Here is a 20,112-nt window from a genome sequence, read left to right as displayed (position 1 = left end):
CACCGGTTGAGAAACACTGGATTAGAGTATAAGGCTGAGGTTTTATGCAAGAGTTTGAAGTTGCACTGGTGTTACGCCCACAAATACAGGACTTCAGGCTGGGCATCCAAAAAGGCAGTAAGATATTTACTAGTATTTTGTGATGTGTGCTGAGTTGTAGACACTGCCAAGGAACTCCTCACACCTAAAAACTAAACATTTTTTCTTCTCTCCAATCTTACCAGCCCTTCCTCTGTGGAGTAATTTCATCATTAATAATTCCCTCTCTAACCAGCAATAGCATGCAAATTCTGAAGGGACAAACAGAAGGAAAAAAAAATCTACATTTTTTCACATTTTGCTGTGCTGGTATACATGGAACCCCACTAGCTTAATGGTCTTTAACCCTCTGAATCCCATGCAGTTTCTGGTCATTTTTTGCTTCTGTCACATTTTTACTCATTCACCCTTGGTTTGATAGTTTTTGGATTGGACAAATGGTTTGTAAATGCCAGTAATTTAAAAAAGTGGTATTTTGATCCCAACGGTGTGATTTGGGATCCAGAGGGTTAAGCATTTCTGTGATTGTTGAGGATGTGTTTACATGTATTTAAAGAGAATTGGCAGGATTAGCTCCCATGGGTCTGTCACTTTGCTGACAATTTCCAGATGTTGTAAACAGTGTAGTCACAGGGCTTCGCTGTATAAATCTGTTCTGACTAAAGCTGGTGTGTGAAGTGGAGTGGGATAATTTCACTGCTATTTTACACTCTGCTGCCTTTAAGTGAGCACTGTAATTATCACATCATATTTTCTCTTGATGAAAAAAAAAAGGTGGAGCCAATCAGCCCACTCTGACTCAATGTCCCCCGCCTCCCCTGGTACATGGTTGAAGCTCTCCCGGAGGTGGGAGTTAAAACTCTCTCTGACAGGAGACTCTGCCAGACATTCCCAGCAGACCCTCACAATACATTTGGGTCTGCCAGGTCTGACCGGCATCCTCCCCCACCATCGTAGCCAACTCCACACCAGGTGGTGATCAGTTGACAGCTCCGCCCCTCTCTTCACCCTAGTGTCCAAGACATGTGGCTGCAAGTCCGACGACACGACTACAAAGTCAATCATCGAACTGCGGCCTATGGTGTCCTGGTGACAAGTTCACATATGGACACCCTTATGCTTGAACATGGTGTTCGTTATGGACAACCTGTGATGAGCACAGAAGTCCAATAACCGAACACCACTCGGGTTCAGATCGGGGGGGCCGTTCCTCCCAATCACACCCCTCCAGGTCTCACTGTCACTGCCAACGTAGGCGTGAAGTCCCCCAGCAGAACGAGGGAATCCCCAGAGGGAGTACTTTCCAGCACCCCCTCCAAGGAGTCCAAGAAGGCTGGATACTCTGAACTGCTGTTCAGCGGAGGGAGGCTACCCTCTCATCTACCGGGGTAAACTCCAACATACAGGCACCAAGGCGGGGGGCAATAAGTATTGGCACCCCTGCCCGGCACCTCTCACCAGTGGCAACTCCAGAGTGGAAGAGACTCCAACCCCTCTTAAGGAGACTGGTTCCAGAGCCCTTGCTGTGCGTCGAGGTGAGGCCGACTATATCTAGCCGGAACTTCTCAACCTCGCGCACCAGCTCAGGCTCCTTCCCCACCAGAGAGGTGACGTTCCACGTCCTTAGAGCTAGCTTTTGCAGCTGAGGGTCGGACCGCTGAGGTCCCCGTCCACGGCTGCCACCCAGCCCTCTACGCACCCGACCCCTTTGGTCCCCCCCACTGGTGATGGGTCTGTGGGAGGGGGGTCCCATGTCCCCTTTTCGGGCTGTGCCTGGCCGGGCCTCATGGGAGAAGGCCTGGCCACCCCCAGGCCTGGCTCTGGGGGGGGGGGGGGGGGCCCGGTGACACGGAAAACCATTTATAGAACTCATCATAAGGGGTCTTTTTGAGCTACCTTTTGTCTGACCCCTCCCCCCGGACCTGTTTGCCATGGGAGACCCTACTAGGGGCATAAAAGCCCTGACAACTGAGCTCCTGGGGTCACTGGGACACGCAAACCCCTCCACCATGATAAGGTAGTAGCTCAGGGAGGGGTACTCTCTTATCATCTACATATTAATGGAAGAAAGAATGGTCACAGTGATTTGATTTTATTTGTGTGTAAAGAGATCTGCAGGGGATAACATTTTAAGATGAATGGAATCAGGGTGAGTTACATCTCTGAGCATCAGTTCAAGTCCATCTCAGCATGGCCTGGCTTTCTGTTTGAGTGCAGACTTTTGTTGGATTCTTCATGGGAGCTTTCTGCTTTCCTTTGTTTTTCACATCCTGACACTGGCTTTCCTAAACAAGTGCAAGCCACAGAGGAGCATGAAAGCTTTAAGAGAAACATTTTACTTGACTTCTGAAGAAAAGAAACACTTACAATGTGACTTCACAAAGGGACACAAACATACACGTACATACACTCACACTCACACACACACACACACACACACACACACACACACACACACACAAACACAAGCGTTGAACCTTACATGTACCGTCTGCTGATTCGGTTCCCATGAAGTACAGTATGTACAGTCAAAGTGGGTGGGTGTGTTTTTACTCTTGCTTTGATGCTCTGGTTTCAATTTTCTTGCTCCTGGAAAAACAATGTCGAAGAGTGAGACCTACACATTACACATTTCTCTTTGTGTGTATGTGTGTATGTGTGTGTGTGTGTGTATTTTCAGCATCTCAAATCTCCATTCAGTCTGTGTAACAGTGCTTTTCTTTTTTGAAATCTATAAAATCTTGTGAGAATTTTGTAAAAACTACTGTGTGTGTGTGTGCGTGTGTGCATGTCTTTCTGTCTTTGAGAGAACCAATTTCAGGTGCCAGCATTGTGAGGACATTTCTGTGATGTGAGGACATTTTGAGTCTTCACAACTTCAAAGTGCATTTTGAGGGTTAAGACTTTAAGGTCATTTAAGGTTTAAGGTTAATTAGGTTTAGGTTCAGGTTCAGTTTTGGGTAAGGGTTAGGTTTAGGCACATAGTTGTGATGGTTAAATTTAGGCAGAGGGGCTAGGGAATAAATGTCCTTACAAGCATATAAAAAACAGCATATGTGGGGTTGAGCATAGCTCAGCGGGTATCGCTCCCGCCCCATGTGTGAGGTTATAGCCCTCGTTGCAGGTGACCCCGGTTCGAATCCTGAGCCGAGCGGTCTTATCCTGTGTGTCATTCCCCCTCTCTCTGCCTCCTGTTTCCTGTCTATATCCACTGTCCTGTATATTAAAGGCAAAAAAGCCCCAAAAAATATACTTAAAAAAAACAAAAAAACAGCATATGTGTGTGCGTGTGTTTTTGCAAAGGACCAAATATAGCAGAACTCCTCTTAAACAAATAATCTCTTCTTTTATTAAGAGAGGAAACAACAACAACAACAGTAAAATTCCTCTGAATGTCCCAGTGTAGAAAAAAATATCTAAAAAGAGTAAAACAACAATCAGACGTTCAGTAGTCCCAGCCTCGAGCCACATCAGAGAAGGGTCCTTTGGACTGAAAGCTCATATTTGTCAATGCATCACTTACAGCTGACTGTACAGTGTCAGTTTATAATGTTTATGTCACAGTTTACATCACAGTGGTTCATCAGAGGAAAAAGTAAGAAATGTGTCATTTACAATGCATTTGGATTAATTTTGACTTCATGCAAAAAAAAAGAAGAAAAACGTTAGCTGGCATAAGAGTGAAAATGAATAAAACCATTACATAATGAAGACAGTTGATAGTTTTGAAATCCCAGGCAACACAATTTTTACTGCTCATAACAGTTATTATTTGTTTTTGTCTATTTCAGATGAATAGCGACAGAAATCTTTAACTACATGGCTGAATTAACCTCCTGAGGGTTGCTGAGGCAAAGTGAGATCCTAAACCTCTTTTAACTCCCAACTTCCACACACACTGTCCTGCTGCCTGAAATACTTAGTAGAACAACAAATTTGGATCTATCTGCCACTGAAAATAGTTCCCAACAATATATAATTTCTTCCTGTTTGACTAATACCCTAACACTAACAAAAACTAAAGTGGGGATTACCTGTTTTAGGATGTTAAGACATTTTCAAAAAATTACATCTTTAGAAAGAACCAATAGGCTGGGGGCTGAGGGTACAGATGCTAGAATTACAACTGAAATATCATTTAAAGTATCATTGATACCATAAAATAGATTGTTTCCCTACGTTATAGTCAGCCATATCTGTATCTATCCATCAAGGCTACTTTACCAGTAGGGTAACTCCCCTGGGACCCTCCGAAAGGCCCCAAGTTCACTGTGTGACAATTATTTTGTGATAGCTTTATTCATTGAGAATGTGTCTGGTAATATGCTGTACAACACTAAAGCATAACATACAGAAAAGCATACAAGAAAAAACTAAGGGCCCCAAGTTGGCTACTATAATGCCACCAAGTCTTGCATTTTGTTTACATGATGCATAGTTTTAAATGTAATGAAAATAGAACCATGGAGAACAGAGGGGGGTAGCTTGTGTTTTACTGGAGTTAGGTCTGTGCAGTGTCTCCTGATGTAGTGCAGCGTTGCCATATACGGTCTATGAACAAAGGTTGTCTGTACTAGCACAACGGTACCAGACCCAGCAACCTCACTGTGATGACAGGACTTCAGGAGAAATTGTTCCAGCAGACAACACCGCCAAAAACCACAAATTATTGTGTTTATATTACTATTTGTGCATGGATTAAACAAACCAGATACAACGAGAGAGAGAGAGAGTCTGAGTCCAGCTCTGTGCTGAACACACAGACAAGAGATTGATATCCATAAAACTCTGCAAAACATGTGTAGCAAGAATCATTTTCTTCTTGATAGATTGATTAGTAAGCCCAAGCGCCTCTCTGAGCACATCAGTGCTCTGAGGTTACATTTCAGTGCTCAATGAATCACACCTACTCCTCAAACTTCATAACCCCATCAAAGCCTTGGTAGGTGAAGGATTCTAGCACGGGGCTGCAGGTCTCTTGAGCAAGACAGGCCATTCTGTTGTTCTCACAGCTTTGCTCACTCCCCGGGTTAAAGTACACCCCATCAGAAGAGTGGATGGATGGGTCCTCGTCAAAGTAGTTGTGGGGTCGTAGCAGGACCCCACCCCCATTGCCCACAGTTACCGTGTTAGGGATATCCTCGGCATGAGGGATGTGGAGGAAGCCAGCGGTCACCCAGGCAACCAGATCCTGGGAACATAGTTTCAAACAATCATGTAAATGTCTTCACACCTAAAGTTCATTATCTTGTTTTCTGATTTTCTGTGAATAACATGCAGATTCCATATCAACACACCTCATGTTCAATGCTTTCGTTGTCTTCAATGTACTTGCTGAAGTCCACAGCTGGATCCCAGATGTTGTTTTGAGAGTACAGGCTGCTGCTGGTTTGCTCTAAATCCTTGTGCTTGGTGATGGCAACTTTATACCTGCAGAGAGACAGACAGAAGAGACATTTTGATTTTTTGTTGTTGTACTATTTTTGTGCATGGCAACTACACTGTTAGAGATTTGTAATTATGCAGCCCATACGTCAATGGAGAGAGTAGACAGGAGTCCAGGATGTCTGAAGTTGAAATGGTTTATTTACTTGGCAAAGGAGAAGTAAATGAATGATCAGTATACGGTACATGTAATGTTGTGATGCTCCCTTAAAATCTGAAGTTTCTGTCCTCCAGGGATAGACTTTAAAACACACAGATAATGTCACAGGAGAGGCCAGAACACTCAGCGTGTGTTCCTGACACCTCACCTTGATTTTGGAGTGAATTCCTAAGTTTAATGTATCACAAAGTTCTAATTTAAGGCACTACAATAGTTCTTAGATCATACTAAGTGAACAGATAGGCGAAAATTGTGGATGACTTTTTATATTCTTGATATTTGGTGGATTTCCTTCTTGCTTCGGCCTACTCCATATTCTGAGCCTCTCAGGCTCCCTCAGGAAGCCAGTAGGCTTCCACTAGCAGCCCAGGCCTCTAACCAGCAGCCAGCAGCCTTCCATCAGGGCCACAAGCAGCCTTCCATCAGGGCCACCAGCAGCCTTCCATCAGGGCCACCAGTAGCCTTCCATCAGGGCCACCAGCAGCCTTCCAGCAGCAGCCAGCAGCCTGATACCAAGGCCCAGGCTGTTAGCCCTCTCACTGAAGCAACATGCCACCGAAGCAGAAGCCAGACTAAAGTCTGAGGAAGAGTGTATTACGCTCACACAGGTGAATGAGCTAATGCAACAACAGAGAGAGATGTTTTTAGCACTCTTGTAGCAACAGCAAGAGAACTTTAAAGGCTTTGTCAAAATAATCCTGGACTCAACAAACACACGCATGGATGATATCTCAAAAGAAGTTCAAGAAATTAAAGCCAGCATTCACTATACACAGAAAGAGGTGGATGACATTAAAATGGGTATTATAAAACAGACTGATCACTGTAAAGACATGCAATCAGAAATTTTCAAGATAGATGGGCAGATTCAGAGGAAAAGGTAAAGAGGGTCCTTGTGGAGAAACTACAACTGCAGGGGACGATTGAGGTGGAGCAAGCACACCGTGCAGGGAAACCTGTGTCCGGGGGCAGCAGACCCAGGTCGATTGTAGTCAAGTTGGTAAAGTACAAGGACAGATCAATGATTCTTCAGAGGGCCAAATGCCTCAAAGGCTCAATGATCTACATAAATGAGGACTATACAGATGCTGTCCGACAGAAAAGGAAAGAACTGATGCCTAAATTAAGAGCTGCTCAAGACAGAGGGGACATTGCTTTTCTGCGACACGACAGGCTGATCATACACCCCCGCAGCAGCACCCCAAGACAGCGGTGAGACCACCAAAAGCCAAAAATGGCACCTACAGAAAAAATAATAAAAATGGAACATAGAATTTAACATTTGGGAATTATTTATCATGTCTCTTAAGTTACCAAAGAAGGGCTTAAAAAATGCCCATCTCAATATATGTAGTCTAAGAAACAAAGTTCATGAGATCACTTCCTTACTTAAAAATGAGAATTTACACATACTTGCCATCTCAGAAACTCACTTAAATTCAACAATAGGTGTAAATGAAATTGCTGTGTCAGGATATAATGTTTTCAGGAATTATAGGAACAGCTATGGTGGTGGTGTGGCAATATATGTCCAAAATCATATACCTGTTAAGACAATATGGAGTTAGATTTGTTTCATAATGTTGTGTGTGTGCAGATCGACAATCTGTGTGTAAATGTGTAATCTGTAAATATAAACACCTTCCACAAATACAAAAAAAAGATTTGTATACTCACAAAAATATTTTGCAAATATAAAACGGATCTGCAAATACACAAACAAATTCCACAAATATAAAAAATACATTAAATTAATTTACAAATAAATGAAAAGCATTTGTGAACTCAGTTTTTATTTGTGAATCGAAAAAACATTTGTGGATCTCAGTTCTGCGCTTGTGGATTTGCTTTTTACACACACAGAGTTTTGAAACGAACTTTCCGCCAGTCCGAACGAAAATCCACTCGTATCACTCGGACATTTTCGGATAGCAAGTGATCGCCTACTGGTGACGTCATTTCCGCATATCAAAGTAAGAGCACGCAGTCTTTCTATGAGCTTTTTAAAATGTTTATCAGCGATAAGTGACGTGCATTCATGGTTTCATGTTAATGTCATACAGTGATTATTAGTGTGTGTTTATTTGTTCTATGTATATTATCTAGCACACACTTTCATATACATTTCTGTTTGAGTATGAAAGGCACCAGGATGCTTGTGTTTAATAAAACATGTGGACAAAGCACTGGAACTATTTACAGAAATGTTCTTAGAGGTAGCTGATAAACATGCCCCCATTAGGAAATTCACAGTGAGAAACAGAAAAGCACCTTGGATTGATGATCAACTGAAAGCCTTGATGACTCAATGGGATAAAATGAAAATGGTGTCAATTAAATCTGGCAATAAAACTGACTGGAAGTCATACTGTTCTCTCAGAAATCAAGTTACAAAAGTAAATAGGAAAAAGAAAAGTAGGTATTATCAAAATAGAATAAATGAAATTAAACATGATGGAAAGAAACTGTGGAAAACACTAAATGACATAATGGGTAGATCTGGGGATAATTCTCCCTCTTTCCTTGAGTCAGATGGCACTTTCATTACAAAACCTCATGATATTGCGAATTATCTTAATGAATATTTTGTTTGGAAAAATTGAAAAACTTAAAAATGAAATGACAAATTCAGATAACAAACTATCAAAACAATTAATCAATGACTATCTTATGAAAAATAAAGATTGCAAATTTTATTTTCAACCAGTTCAAGTGAATATGGTGGAAAAACTTCTGCTAAATCTAAATGGTGAAAAACCCTCAGGATTGGATAATATGGATGGAAAACTCTTGGGGATGGTTTCTGGTCCTATTGCATTACCCATCTGTCATATTTTTAATCTAAGTTTGCAGGAGGGTGTATTCCCCCAGGCTTGGAAAGCTGCAAAAGTTATTCCTTTACCCAAAAACAAAACTGAAGTGTTTACAGGTGCCAATAGTCGTCCTATCAGCATTCTTCCTCTGTTAAGTAAACTGTTGGAAAGATTGGTATTTGACCAGATCACACATTATTTCTCAGTTAATGAACTTAACTCTGATTTTCAGCATGCTTACAAGAAAGGTCACTCCACAAGTACAGCTTTAATGCAGATGACTGATCAGTGGTTGAATGACATAGACAGGAAAAGAATTGTAGGTGCTGTTCTGCTTGATTTTAGTGCTGCATTTGATTTAATTGACCATGAGATGCTATTAATGGAACTTACTGCTTATGGTTTTAATACTCTGCCTCTTAGCTGGATGAGGAGCTATTTATCCAATAGAACACAAACAGCCTTTTAATGGTAGTTTTTCCACTGTCAAGACAGTACAGTGTGGAGTTCCCCAGGGGAGTTGCTTGGGTCCTTTGCTCTATTCTATTTTTACCAATGACATGCCTCTTGTTCTGAGTAAAGCCAGTTTAGCTATGTTTACTGATGATTCTACTGTATATATGTCATCAAGCAGTGTGGAAGAGTTAAATGTTCTCCTTCAAAATTAAATTAAACATATTTCAGATTGGGTAGAGAATAACAATTTAGTTTTGAATGTGTCTAAGACCAAATGTATTGTTTTTGGATCAATGTATGCACTAAGGGAGGAGAAGCAGTTATCCATCTCCATCAAGGGCAGCTGTATAGAGCAGGTCAATGAGGCTAAACTTTTAGGGGTCACCCTTGATAGTAAACTATCATGGCAGAATCACATTGATAAAATTATTGGGAAAATGGGGAGAGGAATATCTGTTATAAGAAGATGCTCCTCTTTTCTTACGCCAAGTACCACATTGCAGGTTATTCAGGCTTTGATACTGTCTCATCTAGATTATTGCTCAGCTATCTGGTCTAGTGCAGCTTATAAAGAGCTGTATAAGCTTCAATTAGTACAAAATAGAGCAGCCCGTCTTGCACTCCGGTGTTCAATAAGGAAAAGTACAGACCAAATGCACGCTGATCTTGCCTGGTTGAAGGTGGAAGATAGATTAAGACGGAGTCTTTTAACTTTATTCTGGAATATATGTGTTTTTAAACAACCAACCTGCCTATACTCAAGAATAACGTTTTCTGGGAACAGACATGACCATGAAACAAGACAGGTGAGGAGGGGTCATGTTGTAATTCCTAAACCTAGATCAAATGCAATGAAAACAACAGTTCTGTATAGAGCCAGTTTTCAATGGAACAAATTACCAGACTATATTATTCAAACTGCAAATAAAGAACGTTTTAAAAAGCATATAAAAAGGTTATTCTTGGGCGGAGGCCAGCAAAATATTTAATATGTATCATTGCTTGGTTGTTGTTGTTTGTTTGTTTGTTTGTTTTCGTTGTTTTTTTTTGTTTCTTGTTTGATTGTTTGTTGTTTATAGTGTTGTCTCAATCATTTGTGTGTTTTGATACCAATTATGTAAGCTGGTTTTAATGGAATTGTACGAAGTTTGAAGTCACTGTTTTAAAGGGGGGGGGGGCACTCTATTTAGGTATGCATTTATGTTATATTGTAATTGTAATGTAATTGGTTGTATTTATTTTAATATGGACCCCAGGAAGAGTAGCTGTTGCCTGGGTAACAGCTAATGGGGATCCAAATAAACTAAACTAAACAGGTTGAGCCATGCCCAAATATGGGCAGATCCAACACATTTACCACAGAATTTAGTCTTCTGGTCTAAAGACAAAACATTGCTTCAACAACACTCAGGACCTTTGTCCTCCATCCAACACAATATCAAACCTCTGACTACAGTTACCTTTACCCCGTTCAGGGAAAACAGTCAAACACATATCTGATCTTGGCTGCTATAGCAACACTATCAGAATGCCTCCTGTTTTCCCCAAAGGGAGCAGACGCACTGCTTACCACTACCTCAAGGGGAGACAGTGACTTAACCAAGATTTGGTGTGGCCTTGTGATGACCGAACAGCCTAGTTTGACCCAGTGCATGCCAAATGATGGAAAATTCCCTAACATACACTATGGTTGTTAAGGTTAGGAAAAGATCTTTGTTTGGCAAATGAATCATAGTGAAGAACAAATACACTTACTTGGTCAAGGTTAAGTAATTCAAAAAAACTAGGTCTCCTGCATTAAAAGGACCTACTGACTCTTCACTGAGACTGAACAAAGAGTACTGCAATAATCAATAAGAGGAGAAGGTTCAAATGAATTGGCTAGTCTTTGGGTGGAAAACCATAACTGAAACTACAAATATGCATTAAGGACATAAAGGCCTGGATGACCTGCAACTTCCTGTTACTAAATTCAGAAAAAACTGAAGTTATTGTGCTTGGCCCTAAACACCCCAGAAATTCATTATCTGATGATATAATTACTCTGGATGGCATTACTCTGGCCTCCAGCACCACTGTAAGGAACCTAGGAGTTATATTTGATCAGGATCTGTCCTTTAATTCCCACACAAAACACATTTCAAGGACTGCCTTCTTTTATCTGCGTAATATTGCAAAGATTAGACATATCCTGTCTCAAAATGATGCTGAAAAACTAGTACATGCATTTGTTACTTCTAGGCTGGACTACTGTAATTCATTATTATCAGGCTGTCCTAACAAGTCTCTAAAGACTCTCCAGCTGGTCCAGAATGCAGCTGCTCGTGTTCTGACAAAAACTAGAAAGAGAGATCATATTACTCCCATCTTGGCTTCACTGCATTGGCTTCCTGTAAAATTCAGAATAGAAGTCAAAATCCTCCTCCTCACATTTAAAGCTCTTAATGGTCAGGCTCCATCATATCTTAAAGAACTGATAGTACCTTATGTACCTACTAGAACACTGCGCTCCCAGCATGCAGGTCTACTTGTGGTTCCTAGTATCTCTAAAAGTAGAACAGGAGGCAGAGCCTTCAGCTATCAGGCTCCTCTTCTGTGGAACCATCTCCCAGATTTGGTCCGGGGGGCAGACACCCTCCCTACATTTAAGAGTAGGCTTAAAACTTTCCTTTTTGATAAAGCTTATAGTTAGGGCTCTTTGAGCTCTTAGCTTATGCTGCTATAGGCTTAGATTGCCGGGGGACCCCCATGATGAACTGAGCCCCTCTCTCCTTCTCCCTTTCTCTCTCTCTCTATCCATCTATTTCCATTAACATTCATGTTCTATCAATGCATTCAATAACCTGAACTTCTTCCCCGGAGTTGTCTGTGCTTTCTCGTCTCACAGGTAATCTGGGCCTGTAGACGTCCGGATGACGGATTCCAGTCCCGGACCTTCTAGCTTCATTGTTGATTTCATTGTGCTTCCTCCTCTATCCTTCCTCTCTCTCCTCTTCCTCTCTATCCTTCCTCTATCCTTCCTTTCTCAACCCAACCGGTCGAGGCAGATGTCCGCCCACTTCTGAGTCTGGTTCTGCCTGAGGTTTCTTCCTGTTAAAAGGGAGTTTTTTCTCGCCACTGTTGCTCATGTGGGAATGTTGGGTCTCTTTAAAGTTAAAACCTGAAGAGTTTGGTTTAGAACCTGCTCTATGTGTTAAGTGCCTTGAGATAACTTTGTTGTGATTTGGCGCTATACAAATAAAGATTGATTGATTGATTGATTGATTGATTGAACCACCATCATTTAATTTTCATGTGAAAGATTAGAGTCTAATATTATTCCCAAATTGTGGGATGCTCTTATCAGGTTGTATGGCAACATACAGCAGTGTGTTGTCTGCATACAGATACAATTTAATATCATGTTTGTATAATATGTAATCCAGTGATATCACATATGTGGTCCCAGGCAGTATATGTAAGTTCTTTCATCCAAAGTACTTTGACTGAAGGAAATTGTCCGAACAGAAAGAAAAACATAGTCTGTCTCCAGAACTTCCCTGTCCATAGGGGGGCTCATCCTCTGATTGTTACTTTCCAGCCATGCTACACAATAAATACTTAGTGTGATTCACCTGAATAGATTATATTAAACTCAACCTAAACTCAACCTAAATGTAGATATTGAAATTATTGTAAAAGACATGTTGTCAAACATACTTTAAATAATCAAGGTAAAGAAATGCTTGCTATGATTAGCTATTCAGGATCTAAGGTTCCAGTCTCACCTGGCCCAGGACATGGACTTCTCTTCAGCCTGGCTCTCTGGAAGGTGGTCCCCAGTAAAGCTGTACACCTGTAACCTATAGGAGCGCTGGTGCCCCCAGCGGTTGGTCATGTTGCTGGCAATGTGGAGGTAGCGAGGAGTCTTGGTGTCAAAACGCAGAGCTGCTTCCTGTCAAAGTGTTTTAAGAGTCACTTTACTTGCTATGAAAGCGATCAATCAATCATCAGATGCTCCAAAATGCTCTCTATAAAAATAGCACTGTTAGACATTCTTGTGTCAAAGTAGAGAACACTTTATGCTCTCTCCACATTATCAAAGCCTGAGTAGTTCATAACTCTTGTTCCACATTGTTACTCATTCTTGTTGTCTTATTGAAATACTGTTGAATGACTCCTATATGGAGGTGAATATTTAAACACCTATATGGAAGTGAATGAAGGTAATGGCAGACCTGTTCCGTTTTGAGTTGCTTCTCAACCAGCTGAGGGATCATAGCGGTGCGATCAGGCATCCATGGCAGCGACACATTGACGTACTCCATGTCTTTCGTCTGGAACACATTTTTCACTCCTGGAGAAGAAAACATGAAAAATGTCTTAGCCAAAACAAAGCTGCACTGATGTTTTATTTTCCCTTTTTAAATGTTATTTAAAGCTGCACAATTCAATATTAGCATGTCTTCAGTGGGCCATATGACTACATGTGACAAGCCACAGGCAGTTATCACTAACTCTGAACTCTTTTAGCTCATTGTCTTGTACCCTGTTACCTTCCAGCTCCCACAAAGTAAGTACATACATCAAACTATATTTAGAAATATTCAACAACATTAACAAAACTTATACAGATCTCAAAACCACATTTTGACTCAGCGCCCCATTGCGAGGCAGGGACGAACTGATATACAGGATACATCTGATTTGATATTCCTCATTTCCTTGAAGAATTTGCAATTGATCACATTACCCATAACCAAATTATCCTCGCTGGAAGATGTATTCAAATCCACGATTAAGTAAAAGTAGCAATACTACAACCTAAAAATACTGCTTTCAAAAGCTGAATTAAGTGAAAGCTCCATTAACTGTATTATAGTATTAAAAGTTAATTTTAACATTATGAAAAATCCCAGCCAGCATGTCCATGGGTTAAATTTGGGCTGCAAATTTGTCTGCAGTTTCCATGGTGGTCCCCCATATGTTTGCCCATATGGAGTCTAAGTGGGATCAGAATTTACCTAAAATGGGGCCCATTTAGCCAGCCCACATGGGCTTTACATGTGGGGCCCATGTTTCTGAAACAATATGGGGACAATATAATTCCCCCTGTTTATGCCCATGCCTGCTTAGCCCACTTACAGTAAGTATTACTGAAACCATGTGGGACACACAACATTTGCCCAGTTCAAGCCCATGCCCACTCAGTACCCACATTTAACCCATGTGGGGCCTACATGGACATGCTGGCTGGGATGGCTCTTGTTAGAATTTGATACTATTATACATCTTATTAGTATTGTTAGCACTAAGCCAGTTTAATCAATGAGCTGAAGATGTATGTTTTTTATACACAAAGTTTTTATCTGTTAAGTAGCTGAGTTTAAAGTTTCCCCCCAAAATGTAGTAAAGTAGTAGTATGAGGTAGCATATAATACATGTACCTCAAAATTCCATGCATGCAGTGAATGAAACACAGCAAGCAACAGCCAACATTCAAAGATGTGAAACAAAATAGGCTGAAACGTCATTTTAGATTGGCGCCCAGTCGTCTGACCACAATATGTTCCTTTTTAGTAAAAGTGCAACATTCCCCCTAAAATGGTGAACTTCAAGCCTTATCCAAATATAAATCTAGAATTGTATGTGTTTTTTGATGTGCATTTAAAAAATATATGATTATTGAACATGTTACAAAATTGTATAGCCCCACATCCATAATCAAAAACATGGCCATAGCTTCCATTAGCTCACTGAGGTGAAGATAAGAGAGGATAAAATAAGAGAAGATAAACTTAAATGTCCTGAGGGAAATTCATCTTGGGCAAAAGTGCTACACAGAGCCGCAGTATAGATGATGTCTGGACTATAAATCTACACTTTAGTTGTCCTGCCTTACAACACCTCTGCACTGCTCAAACTGTGAAGGTTGAGCTGATTGTTTATTGAGTAGCGCAATAGAAGTTGGGACAAAGGAAAGCTTAAAACAGTTGATTTTACATCTGCTGGCTCTGTAGCATCTACCTGAAAGTCATATTTCACATTCTTGGAGTAAGATATGTGATAGGTCCTTTCTGACCACCGTTCTCTCATAGGTGGTTTTCATAGGTAATCTCTTTTCCCTTTCAGCTTCATAACAGTAAGGGAGCCATACCATGCACTCATGCCATATGCTTCCCAGCACTGCATTGTTCAATGTTAACATAATCTCACTTCCCACACCAAACAGAAAGTCAAGTCTTTGAGCCAGCCAGCACATAGATAATCAACATGGACACTCCATTTTAAATTATAAGTGTGCCCAACAAACACAGGGTCGTGGCCTCTCACCTCCCTTCGGTCAAAAACTATTTCTTTGATTTTTATCAGTGTTAAGAATGAGGTAGTGGCTGTCACACCAAACCTTAAAAGTGGCAAATCTCTTCATGGTACACTGAGGGTTAGTCATTTACCTTCAGCAGGCTTAATATAATTGTATCATCTAAGAATTGAATTACATAATTTATCATGGATATGCTGGCTGGGGCAGTGATGCGATGTTTGCATCTGTCGGCGTCAGTCTTGAGTGTTGAGGAAAATAATTAATACATACTTTTTTCCCCCCGCTGGAAACAAGTTTCACAGTTCCCCTCAACTCAACAATAGATGTTATTGCTACTGGCAGTCTTCCATTCCTGCTCTGAATTAGTCTTTGAATGCACATAGGATTCACATGATGATACAGCATGTGATCCATTTGATTGTTTACTATTTACTACTGATGCTTAGCTGTTAAATGGAGACCTGAACACTTTCACTTCTCTACAAGGTATCCAGTTGTACTGTGGCCTACTTGTAATATGTGCAGCATAACATCAGACTTATGTTGTAATTATTATTGACTGATTTTTTAAATTAAAACATCATGAGTTGGTTTGGCTGCTGTAGACTGATACACCACACATTTTTCTGTATTTCCAAAACAAAGTCGCAGCACGACATAGCAGCATAGTAGGATTTTCAATCATGTGGAACTGTTAATTCTAAGTACATTTCTTTGAAAGGGTTGTGTAATTTTCTAGTATACAGGAAATAAGCTGTATATGGCTGAGTCTACAGGCAGTCTCGGTAAGTGCCAAGGGGACCTTGAGTAAAACGGGGACATCAATGATGGGGGAAAAATGTGCAGGCTTGTTTTATTGTTGGGCTTCACAACGAAAAGACACAAGCCTTGACTCATTCTCTTGATGATGATAATCATGGTCTAACATATCAAACACTAAATATGGAGTTATGAGGTATCCGTCTGACAGCAGTGTAATTGTTTTTTAAAATGCATTATTATCAAATCAGAATAAAATACAAAGATTGACTGTTTCATTTATTTTTTGACTGGCTGGGCAAGTGAATATTGGTTATCAGGCCACAATGCACTGTGGTTGTATTGTATAAGTGTGTGGGAAAGATGCTGAAAAATGAGATGTATTAAACCAGACTTGGTGCTACACAATAATACAGGGTCAGTTGAGGAATTGTTAAGGCTTGTCAATGAATTTCCTCACATGAACATATAAATATAATCAACATTGTTTTTAACCCTCACATACTGTTCATATTCTAACTCATAATTAGTCTCTACACTACTTCACATTCATAAATTCCCCATCACTTATGAATAAATGTTTGATTCATCCTTAATGAAGCTGCATTTTATTTATTTATGGAACAAGACATTCATAATTCCTATTTATTGGTCCAGGAGAATATTTTATAGGATATGAAGAAAACATGGTGATTTTTATTTATTTTTTAATAAATACAGGTCACGGGAACGCGCATGTGGAGAGGACGCTATAAACTACTACCAAACGGACATATATTACCCACAGATCTCTTATTCACGAGTAAATGTCAAAAAGGACTAAATGCTCATGTTTAATTTACTACAAATGACAACGTACACACAATGACAAAAATGATATTCTCATTCCATGTCACGTTCTGTTTAGCGTCCAGTTTTGTGTTAATGATTCATGTTTAAATGCGCTCATGGATTCCACAATAGTCATACTTTCCCACAATCACAGTCACAGATAACAAAAATCGGGTAAATGGTTATTGATGTCATTAATTAATAGCCTGCTTACTGTGTTGTCTTCCATAATATTTGTAAATATATATAATATAAACTCCTAAGTATGTGTTTGTGTGTGTGTGTGTGTGTGTGTGTGTGTGTGTGTGTGTGTGTATATATATATATATATATATAAAACTAGCTTATATAAACTAGCATATATATGACATTCAAGCTAGTTTTTCCTCATGTTTTTGAGAATATAATGTTGGGGTGAAAGCTGCAACTGCTACAAGTGTGGACTGAGTGGAGTTTAAACAACAATGGGGGAAGGCCCTTCGATGCTAATGTAAATCCTGGTTGGATAAGGATTCAAAACTGGATGAAATCTGACACATAGTTTCAGTGTTAAACTAATGAAATAATTGCTGGCTGTGGCAACAATTTTAAAAGAGTATAGTTCGCAACGTATTGAAAAAAAGAACTGAACTAGTTCATTTTTTGGAGCTGTGAACTGAACTAGTTCATTTTAAAATGTGTGAACTATGAACTGAACTAGTTCATGTAGAACGTGAACTTTACCAACACTGCTGTACTCACCCATCACGTCCAGGTCCACTTTGAAGTTGATGAAGTGGGTGTGGATGTTTCCCAGGACGTTTTCTGCCACCTGGTGTCCGTATTTCAGAGAACCGTCTTGTATATAAGAAGACGAGATATATCCAGTGGCGTGCACCTTGGCCTCCACCGCTCCGCTCTGATAGAAGATGAAATCCCACATGTAGTCATAGTTACCAATGGCTGTGATGGTCCTGAACACCAGAGCGCTGTTCACCATCCCTCCATAACTGTTGTGGAAGAAGTCAGAGAAGTGCCTCCGCAGTGGCTGACCCATGTTGTGCTCAAAGACGCAGATGGAATTCTTGAATCTAATCGGGGCAGAGGCATCGATGTACCGGTATGTATCCACGTAGGTGGCATCATAGGGGCAGTCCACTCCACGGACCAATTCATGTCCGAAACGGCCAATCCCGATGCTCGAATCAAGAAACTTGGTGAGCATCATCCCCGGCGTCACTGAGCCGTACACAGACATGGCCTCTTGCACGCTCAGCTCGTACACTATCCTCTGGTTCTTGAAGCGCACATCAAACACCCGCATGCCCGTGAGGGAGCTCAACCCGAAAGCAAAGCTCCAGTCCAGGTACAGAACGTGGTTTTTGCTGATGCTGAAGCGCTTACCCTCTGCGTAAAACTGCTGCGGGCCGAGCTCCAGAGGCTTGTGTTTGGGTTTTAATGAACCATAGTCAGTTGACTCCTTGTAAACTATTTTCTTAATAGTCCCGTCATTATATTTCTGTTTCAGTTCGTCTACTGAGTCGAAGTATTGGCCGTTATAGAGCAGCCGATCCACTGTCCACTGGGACGAGTTTACGCTCTTATGGTTGAGCAGCACTTCTAAGCCCACGGGATGGATGTACATGCCACTCATGTCCCTGAAGAAAGACACCCAGGTAATTCTATCTCCGGATTGGACTCCGCGGGGCATCTGCTCAAAGACATTCAGCTGATTCTTCGGACCGTAATTGAAGCTTTCCTTCAGGAGCGTCTCCAACTGGGAGAAAACTTTCTCTTGAAAAAACTGGAAAATCAAGACGTACTCCCCGATGGTGACCGTACGCGCATCGATATGGAGTTCCTTCTTGTACCTCTCCACTGTGACATCTCTGTGTTGTCGGGGATTAGGGAGAGGACCCACAACATACTCCTTGATCTGGCCCTCGGTGCCGTAGAAGACCACCACCGTGGCCTCTCGCACCGGCTTGGGGCTTTTCCCGTCTAAATATTCCAGCGCCTCCTTCTTCTTGGGCAGAGAGCGATCTATTAGGAACAAGAAGTTTTCCGACGGCTTAGTGAACTGCTTGGTGGATATGGCCAAGTCTTTCTGCTTCAGCATGTACTCCTGGACCTGCAAGTACTCCTCCCGGGTGAGGTCAGCGAACACGTCGCTGCGCTCGTTGTGTTTGCCCCGCAGAGGGTGAACGCGCTGGGTAGAACATTTGGGCGCCTTGTTATGGTGGATGCCAATCAGGACGATGTTGAGAATGATGGAGAAGAGGACAAAGAGGATGAGCGCCCATTTCACAAGGGAATTCATCCTCGTCTATACCATTACGCACTGACTTAGAGAAAGAGAGGAAAGGAATGAGTGCGGGGAGGGTTGGTGAACGGTCAGACGATTTTGGAAAGAAGAAGCACGCCCCTCAAACCTTATGTTTCCCACCCCTCTATGTATGGATCACATAACTCTCTGCCCCTAACTCCTCCTTTCAATGGGCAATTTTATTACTGTTTCATCCATCTTGTGCGCAGCCACACACCAGAGAGGAAATGTTTTACGCACACAGTTTGGCTATTTTAAGTGCTGTTTATTTGTCTAATAATCATCACAGATGCTTTCAAGAGAAATAACAAAACGAGGGTATGTGAGCATTCCTCCAGATTCAATACAAAAAAAGCAAACCTCTCAAAAACTGGAATACATAAAGATTCCATATATGTAGACATAATTATATAACCAGGAGAAAATAGACACACGTTTTTCTTTCATACGTGTTTTCAATTTGCTGTACTGGCATGAAATATACAGTGATATAACCAGGGTTGGGAGAGTTACTTTAAAATTGTATTCCAGTTACTTACAGTTACTAGTTACCTGTTAAAAAATGTACTCAGTAACGTAATCCAAATACCACAATATTAAAGTAATGTAACATGATTACTTTCCGTTACTTTAGGATTACTGTAATACGCAGCGCAGCGCAAATTCCCACATGCAGTTAGTGTGCTCAGAGAGTTGGTGCTAACTAAGGGCAAGTGAATTTAAATTAATTTCAGCTACTTAAAAATAAAAATGTGCTGACAGCTCTGATGGAGCTCAGGTTCATCCATAAATTCAGCTTTATAATAAACAACATATAAACCTGAGTCAGTGTGTAACAGCTGATCTGTGGAAATGTGCTAATGAACATTAACTGCCATTACATCCGGATCGATCTGGTAAACACCACACTTGTAATGAAGTTACCACTGTATCACGTGCGTAAATGCGCACATCCCTTTTCTCAGTTTGGAGACACACTTATTGTTTTATTGTTGAATGA

General features: G+C 41.0%; 1 protein-coding gene across 1 annotated transcript; it reads right to left on the bottom strand.

Moving 5' to 3' along the window:
* Positions 1-3,365: 3,365 nt before the first annotated feature.
* Positions 3,366-19,161, bottom strand: LOC128379627 (primary amine oxidase, liver isozyme-like). Its single transcript, XM_053339319.1, has 5 exons — positions 17,549-19,161; positions 13,131-13,249; positions 12,681-12,847; positions 5,337-5,469; positions 3,366-5,230 (listed from the first exon to the last, which is right to left on the bottom strand). The coding sequence occupies exons 1-5, from the start codon at positions 19,104-19,106 to the stop codon at positions 4,946-4,948; spliced, it is 2,262 nt and encodes a 753-aa protein (XP_053195294.1). The 5' UTR covers positions 19,107-19,161; the 3' UTR covers positions 3,366-4,945.
* Positions 19,162-20,112: the final 951 nt, after the last annotated feature.

This window comes from Scomber japonicus, chromosome 18 (genome assembly GCF_027409825.1).
Source record: "Scomber japonicus isolate fScoJap1 chromosome 18, fScoJap1.pri, whole genome shotgun sequence".
In the NCBI taxonomy this organism is placed as follows: Eukaryota; Metazoa; Chordata; class Actinopteri; order Scombriformes; family Scombridae; genus Scomber; species Scomber japonicus.
This window is presented reverse-complemented; position numbering and strand designations above follow the sequence as displayed.

What these genes read in the sequence shown, in the direction of transcription:
- LOC128379627 (XM_053339319.1), bottom strand. Translation starts at nt 19,106, where the DNA reads ATGAATTCCCTTGTGAAATGGGCGCTCATCCTCTTTGTCCTCTTCTCC. An exon ending in AGTGGACCTGGACGTGATGG is followed by an intron (nt 13,250 to 17,548) that starts GTGAGTACAGCA and finishes TTTCTTCTCCAG; the next exon opens with GAGTGAAAAATGTGTTCCAG. An exon ending in ACGAAAGCATTGAACATGAG is followed by an intron (nt 5,231 to 5,336) that starts GTGTGTTGATAT and finishes CTATGTTCCCAG; the next exon opens with GATCTGGTTGCCTGGGTGAC.